Below are 21462 nucleotides of genomic sequence, written 5' to 3'. Positions count from 1 at the left end.
AGGACAAGGGAAATATGATACAGACATTTAAATACTTGAAAGGTATTAATATAGAAACTAACATTTTCCAGAGAGAGGAAAATGGTTAAAACTAGAGGGACATGAATGAGGTTGTGGGGTGGTAGACTTAGGAGTAATGTCAGAAAATTATTTTTCACGGAGAAGGTGGTTGATGCTTTGAATGCCCTCCCAAGGGAGGTGGTGGAATTCAAAGTGGTGTGGGATGAACATAGGGGACTCTAATTAGAAAATGAATCGTATAAAAGAACAAAACTTAAAGGGTTGCATATATGTTTGCATGTCAGGTGGTGCTCAGAGTGGAGGAGTGGCCTAGTGGTTAGGGTGGTGGACTCTGGAACTGGGGAACTGAGTTCAATTCCCACTTCAGGCACAGGCAACTCCTTGTGACTCTGGGCAAGTCACTTAACCCTCCATTGCCCCATGTAAGCCGCATTGAGCCTGCCATGAGTGGGAAAGCGCGGGGTACAAATGTAACAAAAAAAAAACTCTGGTGGTATCAAAGCCAGTGCTGGGCTGGCTTGTACAGTCTGAGTTCCATATATAGCAATCCAGCTTAGGATGGGCTATAGAGAGCTTTGACATAAACTCAAGTCATTTGGAACATGAGGACATTGCCGGGCAGACTTTTACAGTCTGTGTTCTGCAAATGACAAGACGAATTTGAATAGGCTGGAGTGGGCTTTGACGGCAACTCCAGTAGCTGGAACATAAGGACAGAGCCAGGCAGACTTCTATGGTCTATGTCCCTGAAACAACAAAGGAAGACCATGATCAAGTATGCAATATCATTATAATTGTTGATTTAATCTTGAATTAAGAATGAATGAGACTATTGGGCAGACTGGATGGACCATTCAGGTCTTTATTTGCTGTCACTTACGATGTTACTATGCTATTTTCACCTTCCCGCCTTTCAAATATTTCATTGTCTGTATCATATCAACCTTATGTTTCTTTTTCTCTAGGGTATATATCTTCAGGTCATCAAGTCTCTTCTCACACATCTTGAGGTGAAAACCCCATACCATTTTCATTGCTTTTTACAGCATCCAAAACTGAACACAATACTCCTAGTGTAAGTGCATAAGCACTATTCTCTAAATTCACATATACAGTGGTGGAAATAAGTATTTGATCCCTTGCTGATTTTGTAAGTTTGCCCACTGACAAAGACATGAGCAGCCCATAATTGAAGGGTAGGTTATTGGTAACAGTGAGAGATAGCACATCACAAATTAAATCCGGAAAATCACATTGTGGAAAGTATATGAATTTATTTGCATTCTGCAGAGGGAAATAAGTATTTGATCCCCCACCAACCAGTAAGAGATCTGGCCCCTACAGACCAGGTAGATGCTCCAAATCAACTCGTTACCTGCATGACAGACAGCTGTCGGCAATGGTCACCTGTATGAAAGACACCTGTCCACAGACTCAGTGAATCAGTCAGACTCTAACCTCTACAAAATGGCCAAGAGCAAGGAGCTGTCTAAGGATGTCAGGGACAAGATCATACACCTGCACAAGGCTGGAATGGGCTACAAAACCATCAGTAAGATGCTGGGCGAGAAGGAGACAACTGTTGGTGCCATAGTAAGAAAATGGAAGAAGTACAAAATGACTGTCAATCGACAAAGATCTGGGGCTCCACGCAAAAATCTCACCTCGTGGGGTATCCTTGATCATGAGGAAGGTTAGAAATCAGCCTACAACTACAAGGGGGGAACTTGTCAATGATCTCAAGGCAGCTGGGACCACTGTCACCACGAAAACCATTGGTAACACATTACGACATAACGGATTGCAATCCTGCAGTGCCCGCAAGGTCCCCCTGCTCCGGAAGGCACATGTGACGGCCCGTCTGAAGTTTGCCAGTGAACACCTGGATGATGCCGAGAGTGATTGGGAGAAGGTGCTGTGGTCAGATGAGACAAAAATTGAGCTCTTTGGCATGAACTCAACTCGCCGTGTTTGGAGGAAGAGAAATGCTGCCTATGACCCAAGAACACCGTCCCCACTGTCAAGCATGGAGGGTGGAAATGTTATGTTTTGGGGGTGTTTCTCTGCTAAGGGCACAGGACTACTTCACGCATCAATGGGAGAATGGATGGGGCCATGTACCGTACAATTCTGAGTGACAACCTCCTTCCCTCCGCCAGGGCCTTAAAAATGGGTCGTGCTGGGTCTTCCAGCACGACAATGACCCAAAACATACAGCCAAGGCAACAAGGAGTGGCTCAGGAAGAAGCACATTAGGGTCATGGAGTGGCCTAGCCAGTCAGCAGACCTTAATCCCATTGAAAACTTATGGAGGGAGCTGAAGCTGCGAGTTGCCAAGCGACAGCCCAGAACTCTTAATGATTTAGAGATGATCTGCAAAGAGGAGTGGACCAAAATTCCTCCTGACATGTGTGCAAACCTCATCATCAACTACAGAAGACGTCTGACCGCTGTGCTTGCCAACAAGGGTTTTGCCACCAAGTATTAGGTCTTGTTTGCCAGAGGGATTAAATACTTATTTCCCTCTGCAGAATGCAAATAAATTCATATACTTTCCACAATGTGATTTTCCGGATTTAATTTGTGATGTGCTATCTCTCACTGTTACCAATAACCTACCCTTCAATTATGGGCTGCTCATGTCTTTGTCAGTGGGCAAACTTACAAAATCAGCAAGGGATCAAATACTTATTTCCACCACTGTACATATGGTAACACACATAAGTGCAAGGTGTGCATAGACAGGGGCAGAGAATGAGCAGTCTATTAGTAGGGTGCCAAGCTATACACAAAATACTGTAAGTTATAGGCACCATTGCTGCATATACACATCATCAATGGCAGGTGTAACTGTTGGCACATATATGTTTGGCACATCACTGGTGGGTTATACTAGTATTCAGTAACAGCATTTTGGTACCAAGGTTTTTTTTTATAGAATTGGAGTTCATTGTGTGCCCTCAGAATGCCTAACCCTTGGGACTTATAGAATAATGTCACGGTTATGCCAGGTTCATAGGTGGTATAGCTGTAGGTGTGTAAATGTAAAGCACACCCATACCAGGCTATGTTAGTATTCTAGGATAGAATCTGGTGGCTCGGATGCCAAGGTAGAATAGGCTCTCACTGAATGGCATCAGGTCACCTAAATAGAGGTGCTCACTCTGTAACTAGATGCTAATTGCTTAAATACTGCTAGAGATGAGATGAGGTCAGGTTGGAAAGGTACAGTTTGCTGCCCTTCAATATTTTAAAGCATTACCCTGCATTCTTAGCTGGCTATCCCTAAGGATAATAATGGGTGCTTTAAACCTAGTTGGTATGACAAGGATAGCATTCACAGCCCAGCCAGGTGAGTGATACTATCAAAGTTGGCCCTGATAAAAATGATAAGACATCTCTTACTTGCATTTGGCCCTAGTTGACCTGGTTTATTGGATCAGAATTATTGGAGTATTTTACACAAAATCTGTGTTTTGACCTCATTGATTCCTAATTTCTATTCTGTTTTCCTTCATTCTGTCTCTTATTCCTCTTTGAAGCTTAAAACCAGTGAAATGGTAAATCATACCAGTGTGACGGAATTCCTGATTCTTGGGTTCCCAGAGTTTCCAGAGCTGCAGATCCCTCTCTTCATCCTCTTCTCGTTCCTCTACCTGATGGCCCTGTTGGGGAACCTCCTCATTATCTGCATAGTATGTGCTGATCGACAACTACATATTCCCATGTATTTCTTCTTGACCAACTTGTCTGCCTTAGATATCTGCTCTTTAACTTCCATTGTGCCCAAAATGCTTACAGTCCTCCTAGCAAAGGACTATAACATATCTTTTGTGGGATGTATTCTACAGACGTACTGCTATATGATGTGTATATCTACAGAATTTATTCTTCTCACTGCCATGGCATTTGACCGTTACGTTGCAATATGTAACCCCTTGCGTTACCTCAGCATCATGAATAAGAGAATCTGTGTTCTTTTGGCAGCTGCCTCGTGGATAACAGGTTTATTAGAGCCATTGCCTCATACTATTGTTTTATCCCGGTTTCCTTTTTGTGATTCCAATATCATAAATCACTTCTTCTGTGAAACTGCAGCACTGGTGCAACTTTCTTGCTCAGACACTTCAACAATTCAAACTATGAATTATATACTAGGGATATTTGTGCTGATCATTCCATTTCTCCTAACCCAAACATCCTACATGTTTATTATTTCCACCATCCTGAAAATCCACTCTTCAAAGGGCAAAAGCAAGGCCTTCTCCACCTGCTCCTCCCACCTTACAGTCATTATTCTGGCATATGGGACTATGATTGGAGTGTATATACACCCTGGGTCAATGGATGCTGCAGATCCAAACAAGTTACCTATAGCAATGTACATAGTCACTACCCCACTGCTAAACCCCCTGATTTATAGCTTGAGAAGCAGAGAATTAAAAATGGCCCTGAAAAAAGTTCATCAGCAAAACCCACTAAAGACTTCACAGCACTGTGGCATTTATTCCTAATCTCTTCACTATCCTGTTCACTATGGCTCAACGACCCATGCTTACTCTGTAAATTATAAAAACAAAACCCTTGTTGTACCTAAAACAGATTGATTGATGTATATCAAATACAATTTACAGTTGGCTTCTGTTTTTTTGATAATGTAATAGAATTGGATGTAGAATGGAGGGTTGGCATTCATGTCAGGATTGAATATAGCTATACATTTGGGATTGGAAGAGAGAGAAGATGAATTGGCATAATTGTTATGAACGAGAAAAGAAATGTTAATATGGACTGATGGTGGACCTATTTTGATGAAGTGGCACACGTATGATGATTTCCAAGTGCAATGGCTATGCGGCTTCTTATAAAACATACTGTAAGAACTATTTCTAATTGTGTATATTATGTATCTCAAAGTTACATCTGCTCTGAGGCAGATTCAAATATTTTTGTTTACTGTGTGTGTGTGCATAATTATGTGCATAGAAAGCCACTGTGCCCCTGCTCTGTACAAAATAGGGGCCCTTTTACTGAAGGTTGTTAAGCCTCAGTGTGCACTTACCTTCAAATTCTATAAATGGTGTCTAAAGTTGAATGCGCAAATCAGGCACGTAGCCAGTTTTTGCACACAACTTAATTGCTTAGCAAGCCAATCAGTGCCTATAATTGGCTGGTAACAAACTAATTATTGTTAATTGCCTTAATTAGGATTTATGCGCAGACTGTATTCTATAATGATCCTTGCATAAATCCTAACACGTAAATTGGGAGGGCATGGCAAAGTGGCATTTCAAGAGCATTTCAGAGGTGCTCCAAAATTGTACGTGCATAAATACAGAACTCAACCAAACCTTGCCTAATTTAGGCATCAGCATTTAAAGGGGTTAGACGGTTTCCTAAAGGACAAATCCATAAACCACTACTAAATGGACTTGGGAAAAATCCACAATTCCAGGAATAACATGTATAGACTGTTTGTACGTTTGGGAAGCTTGCCAGGTGCCCTTGACCTGGATTGGCCGCTGTCGTGGACAGGATGCTGGGCTCGATGGACCCTTGGTCTTTTCCCAGTGTGGCATTACTTATGTACTTATGTACACCTGTATTTAGTAGGTGTAAATGCTGGAACCGCATGTTAGGCACAGTTTATGCCCTAAACACTATTCTATAAAGAATGCGTACCCTTTTTAGAATAGCGCTCAACATGTACAATTTTCAGCACTGATTTTTAGGCACCACATATAGAATTTGCCCTTTAGGGGGAGATTCTATATATGGCAAATAAAAAATCGGTCCTAAGTGTATTCTATAATTAGCACCTAAAACTATGCACATCCATTGACATCAACGAAAACATGGCATAAATCTCGGCACATAGATTTAGGCACCCTTGGCCATATTCTATAACTATGCATGGAAATTTCAGAACACCCATGAAATGGCCATTTCTCCGCCCATAATCATGCCTCTCTTTACCTACGCACGGTAGAAGTTCGGTGCACGCTGTTACAGAATACGCTTGGGGTCCTTTTACTAAACCACGTAAGCGTCTATGCGCACCCAACACGCGCCAAAATGGAGTTACCGCCCGACTACCGCATGGCTCTTGTTACTTTCATTTTTGGCGTATGTCCGATACGCGCGTCTGAAAAGTACTTTTTCATTTTGTGGCGCGCGTAATGGACACGCATCAAGTGGCATTTGGCGCACAAGGGTCATTACTGCCCGGTTATTGTGTGAGTCTTTACTGCTAGGTCAATGGCTAGCGGTAAGGTCTCAGACATTTTGCCAACGTCCATTTCCAGCAAAAATTTTAAAAGGCTTTTTTTCACAGGCGCGCTGAAAAATGAATTGGTGTGCACCCAAAACCCACGCTTACACTACTGCAAGCCATTTTTCAGCGCGCCTTTGTATAAGAACCCCTTAGTGAGTTGTGCGCCTATATCAGTGCCAGTTAGTGCTTATTATTGCTCATTAGCTTGTTAAACTTGTTAACTTGCATGCTTTGTTGTAGAATCTGCACCGATTCCGGCATGGATCTCTAGAATCTGGGGGTTAGTCTGTGAAAATCCAGCTACCACAAAATGCCATCAAGCATTTTACAGTATTTTGACTGCTAGTGCATGCTAACTTACACATTAGCTATATTTTTGAAATATATTTGGAAGGGGTGAGTGATAGATGGAAAATGGACATTGAAGCATTAACCAGCTAATGCATCTGCATTAGTGTACATGGACTGTCTAATGTTGAGTTAATGTGGGAGCACTTAACACCTCCTTAATAGGAGGTAGTAAGTGTTCTATCATTAACTTTTTACAGGTATTGTGCGCTAATGCGAATCTTAACACATGACCTGAAATAAAATTATTCCAAAAATGCCTTAAATTTTGCCATATTGAATCTAGGTTTAGCAAGCGGGAAAGTCCTACATTGTGCAGTGTTGGCTAACCTGCTTATTTTCGAAAGAGAAGGGCAGCCATCTTCCGACACAAATCGGGAGATGGCTGGCCTTCTCCTAAACTCGGCCAAATCGGTATAATCCAAAGCCGATTTTGGCCGGCTTCAACTGCTTTCCATCGCAGGGCCAGCCAAAGTTCAAGGGGGGTGTCAGCAGGGTACCGAAGGCGGAACGGGGGCATGGTTAAGAGATGGCCGGCTTCGGCCGATAATGGAAAAAAGAAGGCCGGCTCTGACGAGCATTTGGTCGACTTTACTTGGTCTTTTTTTGTTCACGACCAAGGTTTGAAAAGTTGCCCGAACTGACCAGATGACCACCAGAGGGAATTGGGGATCATCTCCCCTTACTCCCACAGTGGTCACCAACCCCCTCCCTCCAAAAAAAAAAAATTAAAAACATTTTTTGCCAGCCTCAAATGTCATACCCAGCTCCATCACAGCACTATGCAGGTCCCTGGAGTAGTTTTAGTAGGTACTGCAGTGCACTTCAGGCAGGCGGACCCAGGCCCATCCCCCCCCCCCCCTACCTGTTACACTTGTGGTAGTAAATGTGAGCCCTCTGAAACCCACTGTACCCACATCTAGGTGCCTTCATCCCTAAGGGCTATGGTAGTGGTGTACAGTTGTGGGGAGTGGGTGTTGGGGGGATTTGGGGGGCTCAGCACCCAAGGTAAGGGAGCTATGCACCTGGGAGCAATTTGTGAAGTCCACTGCAGTGCCCCCTAGGGTGCCCGGTTGGTGTCCTGGCACGTGAGGGGGACCAGTGCACTACAAATGCTGGCTCCTCCCACGACCAAATGGCTTGGATTTGGCTGAGTTTGAGATGGCCGCGATTAGTTTCCATTATTGGTGAAAACAAATGGCGGCGATCTCTAAAGCTGGCCCAAATGTTGAGATTTGGCCGGCCCCGACCGTATTATCGAAACAAAAGATGGCCGGCCATCTTGTTTCGATAATACGGTCGGGTATGCCGGGTTACGGGGCCGCCGTTAGAGATGGCCACCCTTGTAGATGGCCGGCCCCGTTCGATTATGCCCCTCCACGTTACTTTGTAAAAGTAATATGTTGCAGTTACTAGCTACTTGTTTAATAAAAGTTATATGTTAAGTTACTATGACTGTGTAAAGTAATACGATATTGCATTACTTGTTAGTGAAAAAATTGTTAGAGTTATTTCATTATATTTTCATGAAAGTAATCATTACAGTTACTCGTTACTTTTAAAAGTAATGTATTCCCAGTGATATATTACTACTCAACACTGGAGTTATGACACACTAAGCCTGGATTCTAACATTCTTCAGTAAAAAAGCATCAACACCATCACATTACATATAAGAACACATGATAATGTTGATACATGTAATATGGAGGAGTGGCCTAGTGGTTAGGGTGGTGGACTTTGGTCCTGAGGAACTGAGTTCAATTCCCACTTCAGGCACAGGCAGCTCCTTGTGACTCTGGGCAAGTCACCTAATCCTCCATTGCCCCATGTAAGCCGCATTGAGCCTGCCATGAGTGGGAAAGCGCAGGATACAAATGTAACAAAAAAAAATATTATGTGTATTCACCTGTGCAATTTTATAATAGACATTTTCTACTTGTAAAACCTTTTTTACATATGTAAAATGCTTTATAAAATGAATCCCTTTATTTGGTAAGAGCTGAGATTTGTTTGGCCCTCTGAAATTAAATCTGTAATCTGCTAGCAAAGCTACAGTCCCTGTGCTCAGAGTGTATAGATACTGAAGAGTTATCACAGAAAAGTCTGCTCTGTGTCCACATGCTATTTGATCCAGTTGTATAATAAATATGTTTCAATTAGGTTTAAAATTATGTGAGAGGATTTTAATATATAAGTGTTGGGGAACTGCACTAACCTGCACTGTATAATGTTTAAGGAAATATACTGAGAGCATAAGGACTAGGGCCCCGATGATCAATTCCCCATGCTGTTCCAAAACAGCATCCTAAAAATAGCATCGGAACAGCAAAGGGAATTAACCAACCAGTGATCAATGCTAATAGCATGCAAATTGAAATGTGTTATTAGTGATGATCAGGGAAAGTGCGGGAGGATTGTTCCTGAGTGCATAAGCTGCCAAAGCCCAGACCTGTTAAACACAGGATATGGAGGTCCATGGGACCCCCAGCAACCCCATTACTGAGGCCCTGGTGGCCTAGTGTCCCCCAACACCACCAGACAGTGACACAGGAGGCTGAAGATCTGGTGGACCTCCATCCCCCTGACCTCCCTGACACAAGACCATGGTGGGCTGGGGATCCAGTGGCTCTCCAGCCCCCCTGACCCCCCAAAACTCCCTGGAGCAGTAGGATACAAACATAACCTCCCCTATCCTGGTGATCTAGCGGTCCCCTCCCCCTGTACTTCTATGTGATGGAGGATGGAGTAGCATTCCCTCCTCTTCCAGCACTGCTTCCATTTTGGAGGTGGCACTGGAAGAAGAGGGAGTGCTACTGAGGCAGCTTGGACAGAGAAATCATATTTGTTAATTCTGTTTAAGTTTGGTTCAGTCCTGTAAAGTGGTAGAATGCCATCTGGTTTTAATTACTCAAATGTCTAGCTTTTGCTAGACTAGAGGTTAGAAAGGTCAGAGAGAAATGAAACTTTCTTTGTCCCTTTTTGAGTGATGGATTGTTAAGGCTGGTTCATAGGTATTATTTACCACATCTGGATGCCATTCTGAGTAAGGCATACTGGACAATCTCGAGGGGATCAGCAAGCAAGCAGTTTTTAAAAGATTAGGCTGAATGTTGTTTAGAAGAAGATAGTTTAGATTTAGATATTCTTGATAATTTAGATTTTGTCTTATAAGGAATTCTGATTTCTGCTTATTTTAAAATATGTTTTATTCTGTTTAATTAAGTTCTTTCTCTATGTAAAATACCTTTTCAATTCAGTGTCTGACTTTTCAGGTGAGATTTGTCTGCAGTTTAAGAGGTCATCATCTGGTTTGAATCATCCACAATCCTAGCTAGTTCTGTGTATGAAGCTAATAGGTGAAAGAGGTCAGGAAAAGTCAATTCTTCTCCTTGATTGATTATAACTAAGTGTAGGACTGGCCTCCTGAAAGTAATAACAAACCATGTCTGTGTGCCATTAAGCAAGACTAACCCCTTAATGAACCCAGTTAGTATGAAGTTGATTGGGAATCTGAGAATTTAATAATAATAAAATGCAGGAGATAGGTGCCACATTGTCTAGTTTGAGAGGCCCCAGGTCATAGGTCAGTTTAGGAAATATCAAACCTATGTAACTGATATTTTAAGTAAATGTGTAGAGATAATTAGTTCAAGACAGGGTAATCAATCTATTCTTTACCGTGAGAAAGGGGGGCTAGAAGGGTTTAGGACCCTATATAAATGGGAACAGAAGCAGTTTACGTTAGAAGAGAAGGAGCTGAGATGAGAGAGACAAGACACAGAAGGACAGGACACAGAGAGAGCTAGAGCTGATGTCCTACTTTGTTTGCTGGCAAATAAAGAAGACTTTTCTCTCATTCTGGTGTGTGGTGTTTGACTCCTGAAGTACCACAGATTCTGCTAACAATAGTGGTAATTCCTGCAACACTACTTCCTTCTCCATCACACAGAGGTTTGGAGGAGGGGGTTACTAGACCACCAGGATGGGTAGGGTTCTGTTTGCTGCCCACTGAGCCATTGGAGATTTTTTGGGAGTTAGGGGGCTGTAGATCCACCAGATCTCAAGTCTCCCCATGCCCTTGTACCAGGGGGGGCCACTAGGCCACCATGGCCTCAGCAATGGGGGGTCTGGGGGTCCAATGGACCTCAAGGACATGGTGGCAGCCCAGACTGAGGGGTGGGGGTCAGGAAAATATGGAGCCTTAACCCTAACACCAGCTCTGAGCTGGCCTAGGGTTACAATGCTATTCTTCCCCTACAATCAGAGCGCTGTTCTCTGATCATAGGGGTGGAATACCACAGAGATTATTTAAATCTAATTTAAACAAGCTCTGTGCTATTTCTTGGTCCGGGCACTGTCATGCCAGACCCCTCTGATCATTTTTGCCCATATTTACTGTTGATCATCATGTCATATAGACTCTTATTCTCAGGTACAGAGCAAGTTTATTTACAATACTGTATAGTAACATAGTAGCATAGTAAATGACGGCAGATAAAGACCTGTATGGTCCACCCAGTCTGCCCAACAAGATAAACTAATTTTACATGGTATGTGATACTTTATATATATACTCGAGTTTGATTTGTCCTTGCCTTTCTCAGGGCACAGAATGTAGAAGTCTGCCCAGCACTCTTCTTGTACTAAAAGTTCTGAAGCTAATGTCGAATTCCCTTAAAATTTACTCTGAAGCCCATCCATATGTATTCAGTCACGATCAGGGCATAGACAGTAGAAGTCTGCCCAGCACTAGTTTTGCTTCCCATACCATACTTTTAGCTTCACAAACCCACTGTACCCACATATAGGTGCCCCCCTTCACCCTTAAGGGCTATGGTAGTGGTGTACAGTTGTGTATAGTGGGTTTTGGGGGGGGGGGGTTGAGGGGCTCAGCACACAAGGTAAGGGAGCTATGTTCCTGGGAGCAATTTATGAAGTCCACTGCAGAGCCCCCTAGGGTGCCCAATTGCTGTACTGGCATGTCAGGGGGACCAGTGCACTACAAATGCTGGCTCCTCCCACGGCTTGCATTTGGACGTTTTTGACATGGACGTCTTTGGTTTCAAAAATCACCAAAAGTCAGAAATGTCGATGTCTAGGGACATCCAAATCTAGGGACATCCAAATTTAAGGATTTGGACATCTCTGATGGTATTTTCGAAACAAAAGATGGACGTCCATCTTTTTGTTTGAAAATATGGGTTTCCCTGCCCCTGGATTTGGATGTTTTGCAAGAACATCCAAACTGCAACTTGGATGTTCCTTTCAAAAATGCCCCTCCACATGTGCCCACCCAGTTTTCACAGTGGCCCACCCAAAATTTGAGATCTGGCTATGCCTCTGATTGTTGAAAATTGTACACCAATTTGATGCATAATTAGAAGTGATGGATGAAGTTATACACCATATTGCATCTAAATTGGCAGTTATGTGCGTAACTGCACTTAGGTGCTATATTGTAAGGTAGTGCCTAAGTGCAATAGGTATAACTGCAATGGGAAATGCTTGTGTGCAGGGCATGGCCTGGCCATGGAAAGATTGTTACACATGGTCTCAGGTCAAACATGGCTCAAAGATCGCTTCCTTGCAGCATGTGAAGTTAGAAAACAGGAAGATAAGCCATGCACTTCTTAATGGCAATGTGATGATGTCACTTGGAGGGTCTGTTTGATATACTGGATGGTCGGATTAACAGAGGTCGGATAATTGAGACCGTACTATAATTGTAGAACCCATTCCTTTTCCATCTATAAATTCTTCTTTCTCTTCATCTATATATAGTATTTATCTAAATAGAAATGTGTGCCAAACATATTTTTTCTTTTTAAAGTAGATATACCTTACCCATGCCCTGCCCAAACTCTATCCATGCACACACCCACCGACAAAGTGCACACCATCAAATCATGATGTGCACTTTTCTACTAGCCAGTATTCTATAAGAAGTCAGTTACACATGCAAGTGACAACCTTTAGGTCAGACCAGACCAGGTATATGTGGCTGCATCTAATGTTGGCACAAATAGATGGGCTTATGCTAATCTAATATAATAATTTGTATCGTCAACGTTCCATGGCTGGCTGGGTTCATAACATCCTGACGTATGCAAGCCTCCAGCGTTCCATTCCCTCTCACTGCCCCGCTCTCGCGTAAAGACAAAATGACGTCAGAGGGCGGAACAGTGAGAGGGAAGGGACGTTTGAGGCAAGCTGATGTCAGGATGTTACGAACGCAAGCAAGACAAGTGAAGGCAATGGAATGCTGGACATAGAGGGGAGGACAGAATCGAGGGACATCGAGGGGAGGAGAGGGCAGGGCAGAGGAGAATCAAAATGGATGGGATAGGAGGAGAGGAGAGAATCGCGGGACACGGATGGTAGGGCAGGGCAGAGGAGACTCACTGGTCATGGAGGGGATGGGAGGCAAGGGGAGAATCGTGGCACATGGAAGGAAGGGCAGAGGAGAATCGCTGGACATGGAGGGGAAGCCAGGGCAGAGGAGAATCGCTGGACATGGACTGGAATGGAGGCCAGAATCCTGGGATACGGAGAGGAGGGCAGGGCAGAGGAGAATTGCTGGACATGGAGGGGACGCCAGAATCGCAGGACACCAAGGGGAGGGCAGGGCAGAGGAAAATCGCTGGACACGGAGGGGAGGCCAGAATTGCGGGATACTGAGGGAAGGGCATTGCAGAGGAGATGGGGGGGCCAGAATCACAGGGCACAGAGGGTACGGCAGGGCAGAGGAGGGTTGCTGGAAATGGAGGGGAGGTCAGAATCGCGGGATACGGAGGGGATGTGAGGGGAGGGAAGAATTGCTGGACATGGAGGGGAGGGCAGGGGAGAGAAGAGAAATTGCTTCGACGAGAGTCTTAAAAACATAATCACCATTACAAGGTAGCCTTGCTAGCGCCCATTTTTTGAAAAACGGGCCGTTTTTACTAGTATTCTATAACAGAATCTGGGGGCACAGACACTGTGCACTTTCTAGAATTGCCCCCTATAGGTATTGCAGTTCGTTATGAGACCACAAGGAGCCAATAGAGAGAGATTTATTTGCAAATATAAAGTGCAAAAACAAAGTGTAAACAGATGTAATATTTTCGGGCAAATTTATAAGCCTTTAATACAAGCACTGAGATAATAAAATGAATGATAATGTGGAATATAAATATCACAAATAAATAAAACAGAAGTTAGATGGAATGCAAATTGGTAAAAGCCACCTGTAACCCAGCTGTTAGTGATCACAGACCTTAAATTATAAATCATATGACCAGTCTGTTGGTATAGGGTCATCTTTTCAGTTGGTTATCTTCTGTTCATGTTGTTGTATCAGTGCATGCCATGGTCGTTGTGACATTATATATCCTCTGCCTTTTGCAGGTGCATCTTTTATATGATTTCCTATCAGTGACGTGCTTCAGTTTTTTTATATTATCAGGATAGGTGATTAATCCATGCCCCTTTTCTTGTGGTTATGCAAACAAGAAGAATGTCTTTGATGTCATCTATGGACATCCCCTAATTTTTGGAGTACCAAGTAGTCTGGGGCTGCATAAACAATAGACCTTGTCCTTGGTTATCTGCATACCTCCAAACTGAACCAGATTTGCCACCGGATAGACATTTCATCCGTGTCACAGCCAGGAGTCCTTTTCAGATGCAAGGCAGGCACGAGTCTTTCAGGATAGAGCACAGGGCAGTCAGATGACATCATAAGTCAGCACCATAGGTTTACCCAGTGCGTGTTTTCTAGCAAAAAAGGTGCCGGTACTCAAATGCCAGACCACCCTTCAGGGGTGGGGTGATCACTGAGGGACCCACCCCACAATAGCCAGGCCCCCTGCAACCAGTCACAGAATCTGAGTTCTTTCATTAAAACTTGGGGACCATTGGTCAATTTTAGCAGACAATGAAAAAGGTGCCGGTACTCAGTACCCCCAAGTACCCCCTCAAAAAAAGCCCTGGGTTTACCAGATTAAAGTCTGTGATACTCTAGTCATATTATGGCATTGAGGCTTACAGTCCCACCTAAGCTTGTGAGACTATTTTATAGGAATCATCCCTAAGTCCTTCATTCTATAACTTGAGTGTCTAAATGTAATCACCAGTTATATGTTCAGATTATAGAATATTAACACTTACATCTGTGAATATAAAAAAGTTATGGTAAGTGCTAGTTTGGTGCTAAGTGGTATTCTATAATCTGAGAATACAACTTGCGTAGCATGAAAATGCAAGGGGATACTCACATGGGTGGGATATATGTGCAGGGCATGGGGCTCTCTCAAAATGATATGCATATATTATAGAATAGTGTCATTTATACTCTAAAAGTGCCACATTTAGACATATACTTTTACACCTGGCATACATATAGTCTATGTAGGCATGGTTAAACTTTGATACATAAGTGCCCCCATTATACAATTTGTGCTTAAAGTTCAGCATTTTGGTGTCCATCTTTTTATGTTCTTTATAGAATTGACACTCCTGGGGGCAGTTCTCTATAGGTTGCTTAAAGTTAGATGCTGGGATGATAAACACTAAGTGTGAATTCTATTATGGCAATTGCACCTACAGGTTCTCAAATTTGGGCACTTTCAAAATGAGTGCTAAAAGCTATTCTATACATAGTGCTCAAAGTTGGGTGCCATTTATAAAATAATGTCTGGTGCAGGGGTCCACACCCAATTTTAGGCATGAGATTTTATACCAAGTGAAACCTGGTATAAATCCTTATGCCTAAATTAGGCACATAAGCACCGCCATCCTGGAAAAGACCAAGGGTCCATCAAGCCCAGCGGCCAATCCAGGCTTCAAGAACCCGGCAAAACCCCCCCAAATTTTAATAATGTTCAATGGACTTTTCCTTCAAGAATCTGTCCAAACCCCCTTTAAACTCGGCAAGGCCAACTGCTGTCACCACATTCTCCGGCAACGAGTTCCAGAGTCCAATTACGCACTGAGTAAAGAAAAACCTTCTCCTATTTGTTTTAAATCTACCACATTCTAGCTTCATCTTGTGTCCCCTGGCTCTATTATTGTTAGAAAGAGTAAACAAATGCTTCACATCTGTCCGCTCCACTCCACTCATTATCTTGTAGACTTCTATCATATCACCCCTCAGCCACCTTTTCTCCAAGCTGAAGAGCCCTAACTGTCTTAGCCTTTCCTCATAGGGAAGTCGTCCCATCCCTTTTACCATTTTCGTCGCCCTTCACAGTTTGGTCATATTCTATAACACTGCACACAATTTTCTAGGAATGCCCCTGACCTGGCATTGCCCCTCCCATGGCCACATCCCCTTTTCAGATGCATGTGAAAAATGTATAGAATCCCAAGTAAGAAGATGTGTGTGTACGTTTTCATTTCTTCCAATTAGAACCAATAATTGATTATTGAAACCCAATTATTGCCAGTAAACTGCTCATTTGGCAATTAAGTTGCATGCACAATTATAGAATAAGCCTGATGTGAGCCAAATTTTGTTACATAATTTTGGCTGCCATATATAGAATTCAGGAGTTAATAGACAGTATAGAATAATAGCATAAGTCCGCATTTATATACCTACATTTAATAGCGAGCACTTACGCTAGTTGAAAGGTTGATGTAAATGCTTGTGCCTAACTGTAACTGTATTCTAACCAACACATGCCCCTTTCGGGTTTAGTTGTGCACAATGGATTTTGTGTGCACATTTGAAGAATACCAACTAATGGTAGTTATATGCATAACTGCTAATTAATGCTAATTAGCACCAATTAACAGCTATTATGTCGATACTTGGTTTTAACACCAATTAGCAACTAATTAATTAACTTACATACAGGGGATATATGTGTTATCTTGTACTGAAGGAATAAAAATACAATTGTGGAATATCAGACTTTCAAAAGAATTTCTTGCTCATTCACTAAAATCTCTACCTTAATGTGATTTGACTAATGCATATTCTTTTATTTTGGTTTATTAAAATTTTGCTTTTCAATTAAATGTCCCCTTGTATTCAGATCAGGTCTGAACAGAATAATGTAGCACTTGGGGATGAATATACAACCCAGCAGTCCTGCACTGGAAGCTAGGATGGCAAATATCTCCACAGCCACCATGTATTTGCCTTTTGCGCTCAAGTAGGCTGGGATGAAGGATATCCAGACACTGCAGAACACCAGCATGCTGAAAGTGATATGCTGGGCCTCATTGAAACTGTCAGGCAAATTCCTTGCTAGGAAAGCCACAATGAAACTTAAAAAAGCCAGAAAACCAATGTACCCAATCATACTATAAAATGCAATGGTGGATCCTTCGTTACACTGTAGAATCATCTTACCAGGTTCAGACTGTGTATCATATTCTGGGAATGGAGGAGAGATGAGCAGCCATATAATGCAGATTACAACTTCACCTGAAGAGCAAAGAAAGAGTAGATAGCTGGAGACTCTTGACCCAACCCACTTACTCAACTTGCTTCTAGGCTTAGTGGCATTAAAGGCAATGAGAACTATGATGGTTTTTGCCAGGACAGAAGAGACAACAATGGTGAAAATGATGCCAAAAGCTACTTGTTGGATCAGACAGGTTACATTTCCAGGATAGCCAATAAACATCAAAGAGCACAGGAAGGACAGCATGAGAAAGACAAGTAGGATGTAGCTGAGCTCCTGGTTATTAGCTTTCACCAGAGGTGTGTCTCGGTATTTAATAAAGATGCTCAGCACTAGAGCATTGACAATGGAGAAGACAATTGCAGTGGAAGTGAAAATTGCACCCAATGGATCAGTATAGGACAAGAATTCTATTAGTCTTGTGATACATTCAACCTTCTTCTCATTAGGCCATTGATCCTCAGGGCACTTCAGGCAATTCTCTGCATCTATGAAACATAAAATATCTTATGTCTTACTAATGAATACCTTCTTACATATAAATTATTTTGCTATTTTTTGGAAAATATTTGGATCTATAACCCTATGGTCAAATAGAAATTCAAGAAAAACATGGTACCTGGTCAAAATAGACCCCAACAAAATAGCCCTGACAAAAAAGCTCCCAACACAATAGCCCCTGACGTAACAGTCACTGTCAAAATGGCCTGCCCACAATATAGCCCATGACAAATTAGCACCCTGACAAAAGGGCCTGATCAGTCTGCCCAGAATGCGGCATTGCATTTTTTTTTTCCTAATAACCTTACCTTGCCAAACAGGATAAAGATGGTAAGACCATGAAAATGATGACAATATTGTTTTGGTGTTTTTTAATTATCATGTTGATGGAAGAATGGTTTCCTTAAACAGCGGAACAGATCATGAATACCAGTTGGTAGGTATAGAATTTTGTTTATTTGTATATGTTTTATACAATGCAATGCTGGTAGAAGCCTTTATCAGTGAAGATTTCACTTGTAGTTTATCATCTTTTTTGTGATGTTATTTTTTTCTAGGGAGTTATTTTGTCAAGGGTTATTTTGTGGGAGGGGCCATTTTGTCAAGGGCTATTTTGTTACAAGGCTGTTTGTTGGGGCTTTTTTGTCAGGGCTATTATGATGGGGTGCTGTTGTTGATCCCTCTTTCAGCAGAATTCCAGTACCGATGATCTTACTAATTTTGAGTTAATGCAGCAACATCTTGGTTTCAATCATAAGGGACAATTATGGACCTCAAGAGTCCTCCAGAAATTGCTTGTCTCACTGTGGTTGAATGTTGGTTGTGGACTCCTATATACCATACAAGAAATGTTGCCTACTTTATGGAAACACTTTTCATTGTCTTATCTTTGATGCAAAGTTTATTGCCACTTTCTAATCTTAAACTTTCCATCAAATTAAAATGGGAAAGTGACTTTTCTGTTTTTTTGAAAATAAAATGTATCTACCAATATTCAGCTGTGGTGGACAGAACTGATTTAAACACTGGCTGCCACAGATTTTTTTTGTACCTAGATATTGAATATTGGTATCCGGATACTGGCCAATGCTGAATATCAGGGTATAGTGGTGAGTACCACAACAATCTGGTTAGTAGTGATATTCAGTTTATAAATGAGATAGTTAACTGGTTAAAGTTAAGACAGCTCTTTACATAAGTACATAAGTAATGCCATACTGGGAAAAGACCAAGGGTCCATCGAGCCCAGCATCCTGTCCATGACAGCGGCCAATCCAGTCCAAGGGCACCTGGCAAGCTTCCCAAACGTACAAACATTCTATACATGTTATTCCTGGAATTGTGGATGTTTCCCAAGTCCATTTAGTAGTGGTTTATGGACTTGTCCTTTAGGAAACCGTCCAACCCCCCTTTTAAACTCTGCTAAGCTAACCGCCTTCACTACTTTCTCCGGCAACAAATTCCAGAGTTTAATTATACGTTGGGTGAAGAAACATTTTCTCCGATTTGTTTTAAATTTACTACACTGTAGTTTCATCACATGCCCCCTAGTCCTAGTATTTTTGGAAAGCGTGAACAGACACTTCACATCCACCTGTTCCACTCCACTCATTATTTTATATACCTCTATCATGTCTCCCCTTAACTTTATCTGGTTAGCAAGCTAAATACCTTGCTAAGAATAGTGGTCCAGGCTGAAAGAAGCTACAAATATGGCCACAAACCTTTATGTAAGGAGAGTAAATAAAAGCAAGAGAAAAAGGAAACCGATATGGCTCTCCAAGCAAGTGGCTGAGAAAATAAAGGCTAAAGAGTTGGCGTTTATGAAATACAGAAAAACTCAAGAAGAGGAACACAGAGAGGAATACCGGATGAAACTGAAAGAAGCCAAGAGAGAGAGATATGTCTGGTGAAAGCACAAGCAGAAGAACAAATGGCTAGAAATGTAAAGAGGGGCGACAAAAATGTGTTCAGGTATATTAGTGAAAGAAGGAAGACTAAAAATGGAATTGTAAGACTGAAAGATGCTGTGAATCGCTATGTGGATAATGATGAAGAAAAAGCAAATCTGCTAAACACATACTTTTCTTCTCTTTTCACTGAAGAAAATCCTGGAGAAGAATCACAATTGACTGCAAAAATACATACAGTGGGGGAAATAAGTATTTGATCCCTTGCTGATTTTGTAAGTTTGCCCACTGACAAAGACATGAGCAGCCCATAATTGAAGGGTAGGTTATTGGTAACAGTGAGAGATAGCACATCACAAATTAAATCCGGAAAATCACATTGTGGAAAGTATATGAATTTATTTGCATTCTGCAGAGGGAAATAAGTATTTAATCCCTCTGGCAAACAAGACCTAATACTTGGTGGCAAAACCCTTGTTGGCAAGCACAGCGGTCAGACGTCTTCTGTAGTTGATGATGAGGTTTGCACACATGTCAGGAGGAATTTTGGTCCACTCCTCTTTGCAGATCATCTCTAAATCATTAAGAGTTCTGGGCTGTCGCTTGGCAACTCGCAGCTTCAGCTCCCTCCATAAGTTTTCAATGGGATTAAGGTCTGGTGACTGGCTAGGCCACTCCATGACCCTAATGTGCTTCTTCCTGAGCCACTCCTTTGTTGCCTTGGCTGTATGTTTTGGGTCATTGTCGTGCTGGAAGACCCAGCCACGACCCATTTTTAAGGCCCTGGCGGAGGGAAGGAGGTTGTCACTCAGAATTGTACGGTACATGGCCCCATCCATTCTCCCATTGATGCGGTGAAGTAGTCCTGTGCCCTTAGCAGAGAAACACCCCCAAAACATAACATTTCCACCTCCATGCTTGACAGTGGGGACGGTGTTCTTTGGGTCATAGGCAGCATTTCTCTTCCTCCAAACACGGCGAGTTGAGTTCATGCCAAAGAGCTCAATTTTTGTCTCATCTGACCACAGCACCTTCTCCCAATCACTCTCGGCATCATCCAGGTGTTCACTGGCAAACTTCAGACGGGCCGTCACATGTGCCTTCCGGAGCAGGGGGACCTTGCGGGCACTGCAGGATTGCAATCCGTTATGTCGTAATGTGTTACCAATGGTTTTCGTGGTGACAGTGGTCCCAGCTGCCTTGAGATCATTGACAAGTTCCCCCCTTGTAGTTGTAGGCTGATTTCTAACCTTCCTCATGATCAAGGATACCCCACGAGGTGAGATTTTGCGTGGAGCCCCAGATCTTTGTCGATTGACAGTCATTTTGTACTTCTTCCATTTTCTTACTATGGCACCAACAGTTGTCTTCTTCTCGCCCAGCGTCTTACTGATGGTTTTGTAGCCCATTCCAGCCTTGTGCAGGTGTATGATCTTGTCCCTGACATCCTTAGACAGCTCCTTGCTCTTGGCCATTTTGTAGAGGTTAGAGTCTGACTGATTCACTGAGTCTGTGGACAGGTGTCTTTCATACAGGTGACCATTGCCGACAGCTGTCTGTCATGCAGGTAACGAGTTGATTTGGAGCATCTACCTGGTCTGTAGGGGCCAGATCTCTTACTGGTTGGTGGGGGATCAAATACTTATTTCCCTCTGCAGAATGCAAATAAATTCATATACTTTCCACAATGTGATTTTCCCGATTTAATTTGTGATGTGCTATCTCTCACTGTTACCAATAACCTACCCTTCAATTATGGGCTGCTCATGTCTTTGTCAGTGGGCAAACTTACAAAATCAGCAAGGGATCAAATACTTATTTCCCCCACTGTATGAGAATGGAGCGGATATAGCACTGTTCACAGAAGAGAGTGTGTATGAACAACTTGAAAATCTAAAGTTGGACAAAGCCATGGAACTGGATGGGTTCCACCCCAGGATATTGAGGGAGCTCAGAGAGGTTCTGGAGGGTCCTGTTAAAGATTTGTTTAACAAATCCTTGGAGACGGGAT

At 42.5% G+C, this 21462-nt stretch overlaps 2 protein-coding genes across 2 annotated transcripts in view; one reads left to right on the top strand and one right to left on the bottom strand.

Moving 5' to 3' along the window:
• The first annotated feature begins 3578 nt into the window (after window positions 1-3578).
• On the top strand, window positions 3579-4535 carry LOC115458184 (olfactory receptor 8U9-like). Its single transcript, XM_030188045.1, has one exon. The coding sequence runs from the start codon at window positions 3579-3581 to the stop codon at window positions 4533-4535; it is 957 nt and encodes a 318-aa protein (XP_030043905.1).
• A 12076-nt stretch (window positions 4536-16611) lies between these two features.
• Window positions 16612-21462, bottom strand: part of LOC115458183 (vomeronasal type-2 receptor 26-like) — a 34364-nt gene continuing 29513 nt past the window's right edge. The window contains exon 6 of the mRNA XM_030188044.1: window positions 16612-17528. Within this exon, the coding sequence (XP_030043904.1) occupies window positions 16612-17528 (917 nt within the window). The remainder of the gene's footprint in view (window positions 17529-21462) is intronic.

The sequence above is a fragment of the Microcaecilia unicolor genome, chromosome 14 (assembly GCF_901765095.1).
Source record: "Microcaecilia unicolor chromosome 14, aMicUni1.1, whole genome shotgun sequence".
In the NCBI taxonomy this organism is placed as follows: domain Eukaryota; kingdom Metazoa; phylum Chordata; class Amphibia; order Gymnophiona; family Siphonopidae; genus Microcaecilia; species Microcaecilia unicolor.
This window is presented reverse-complemented; position numbering and strand designations above follow the sequence as displayed.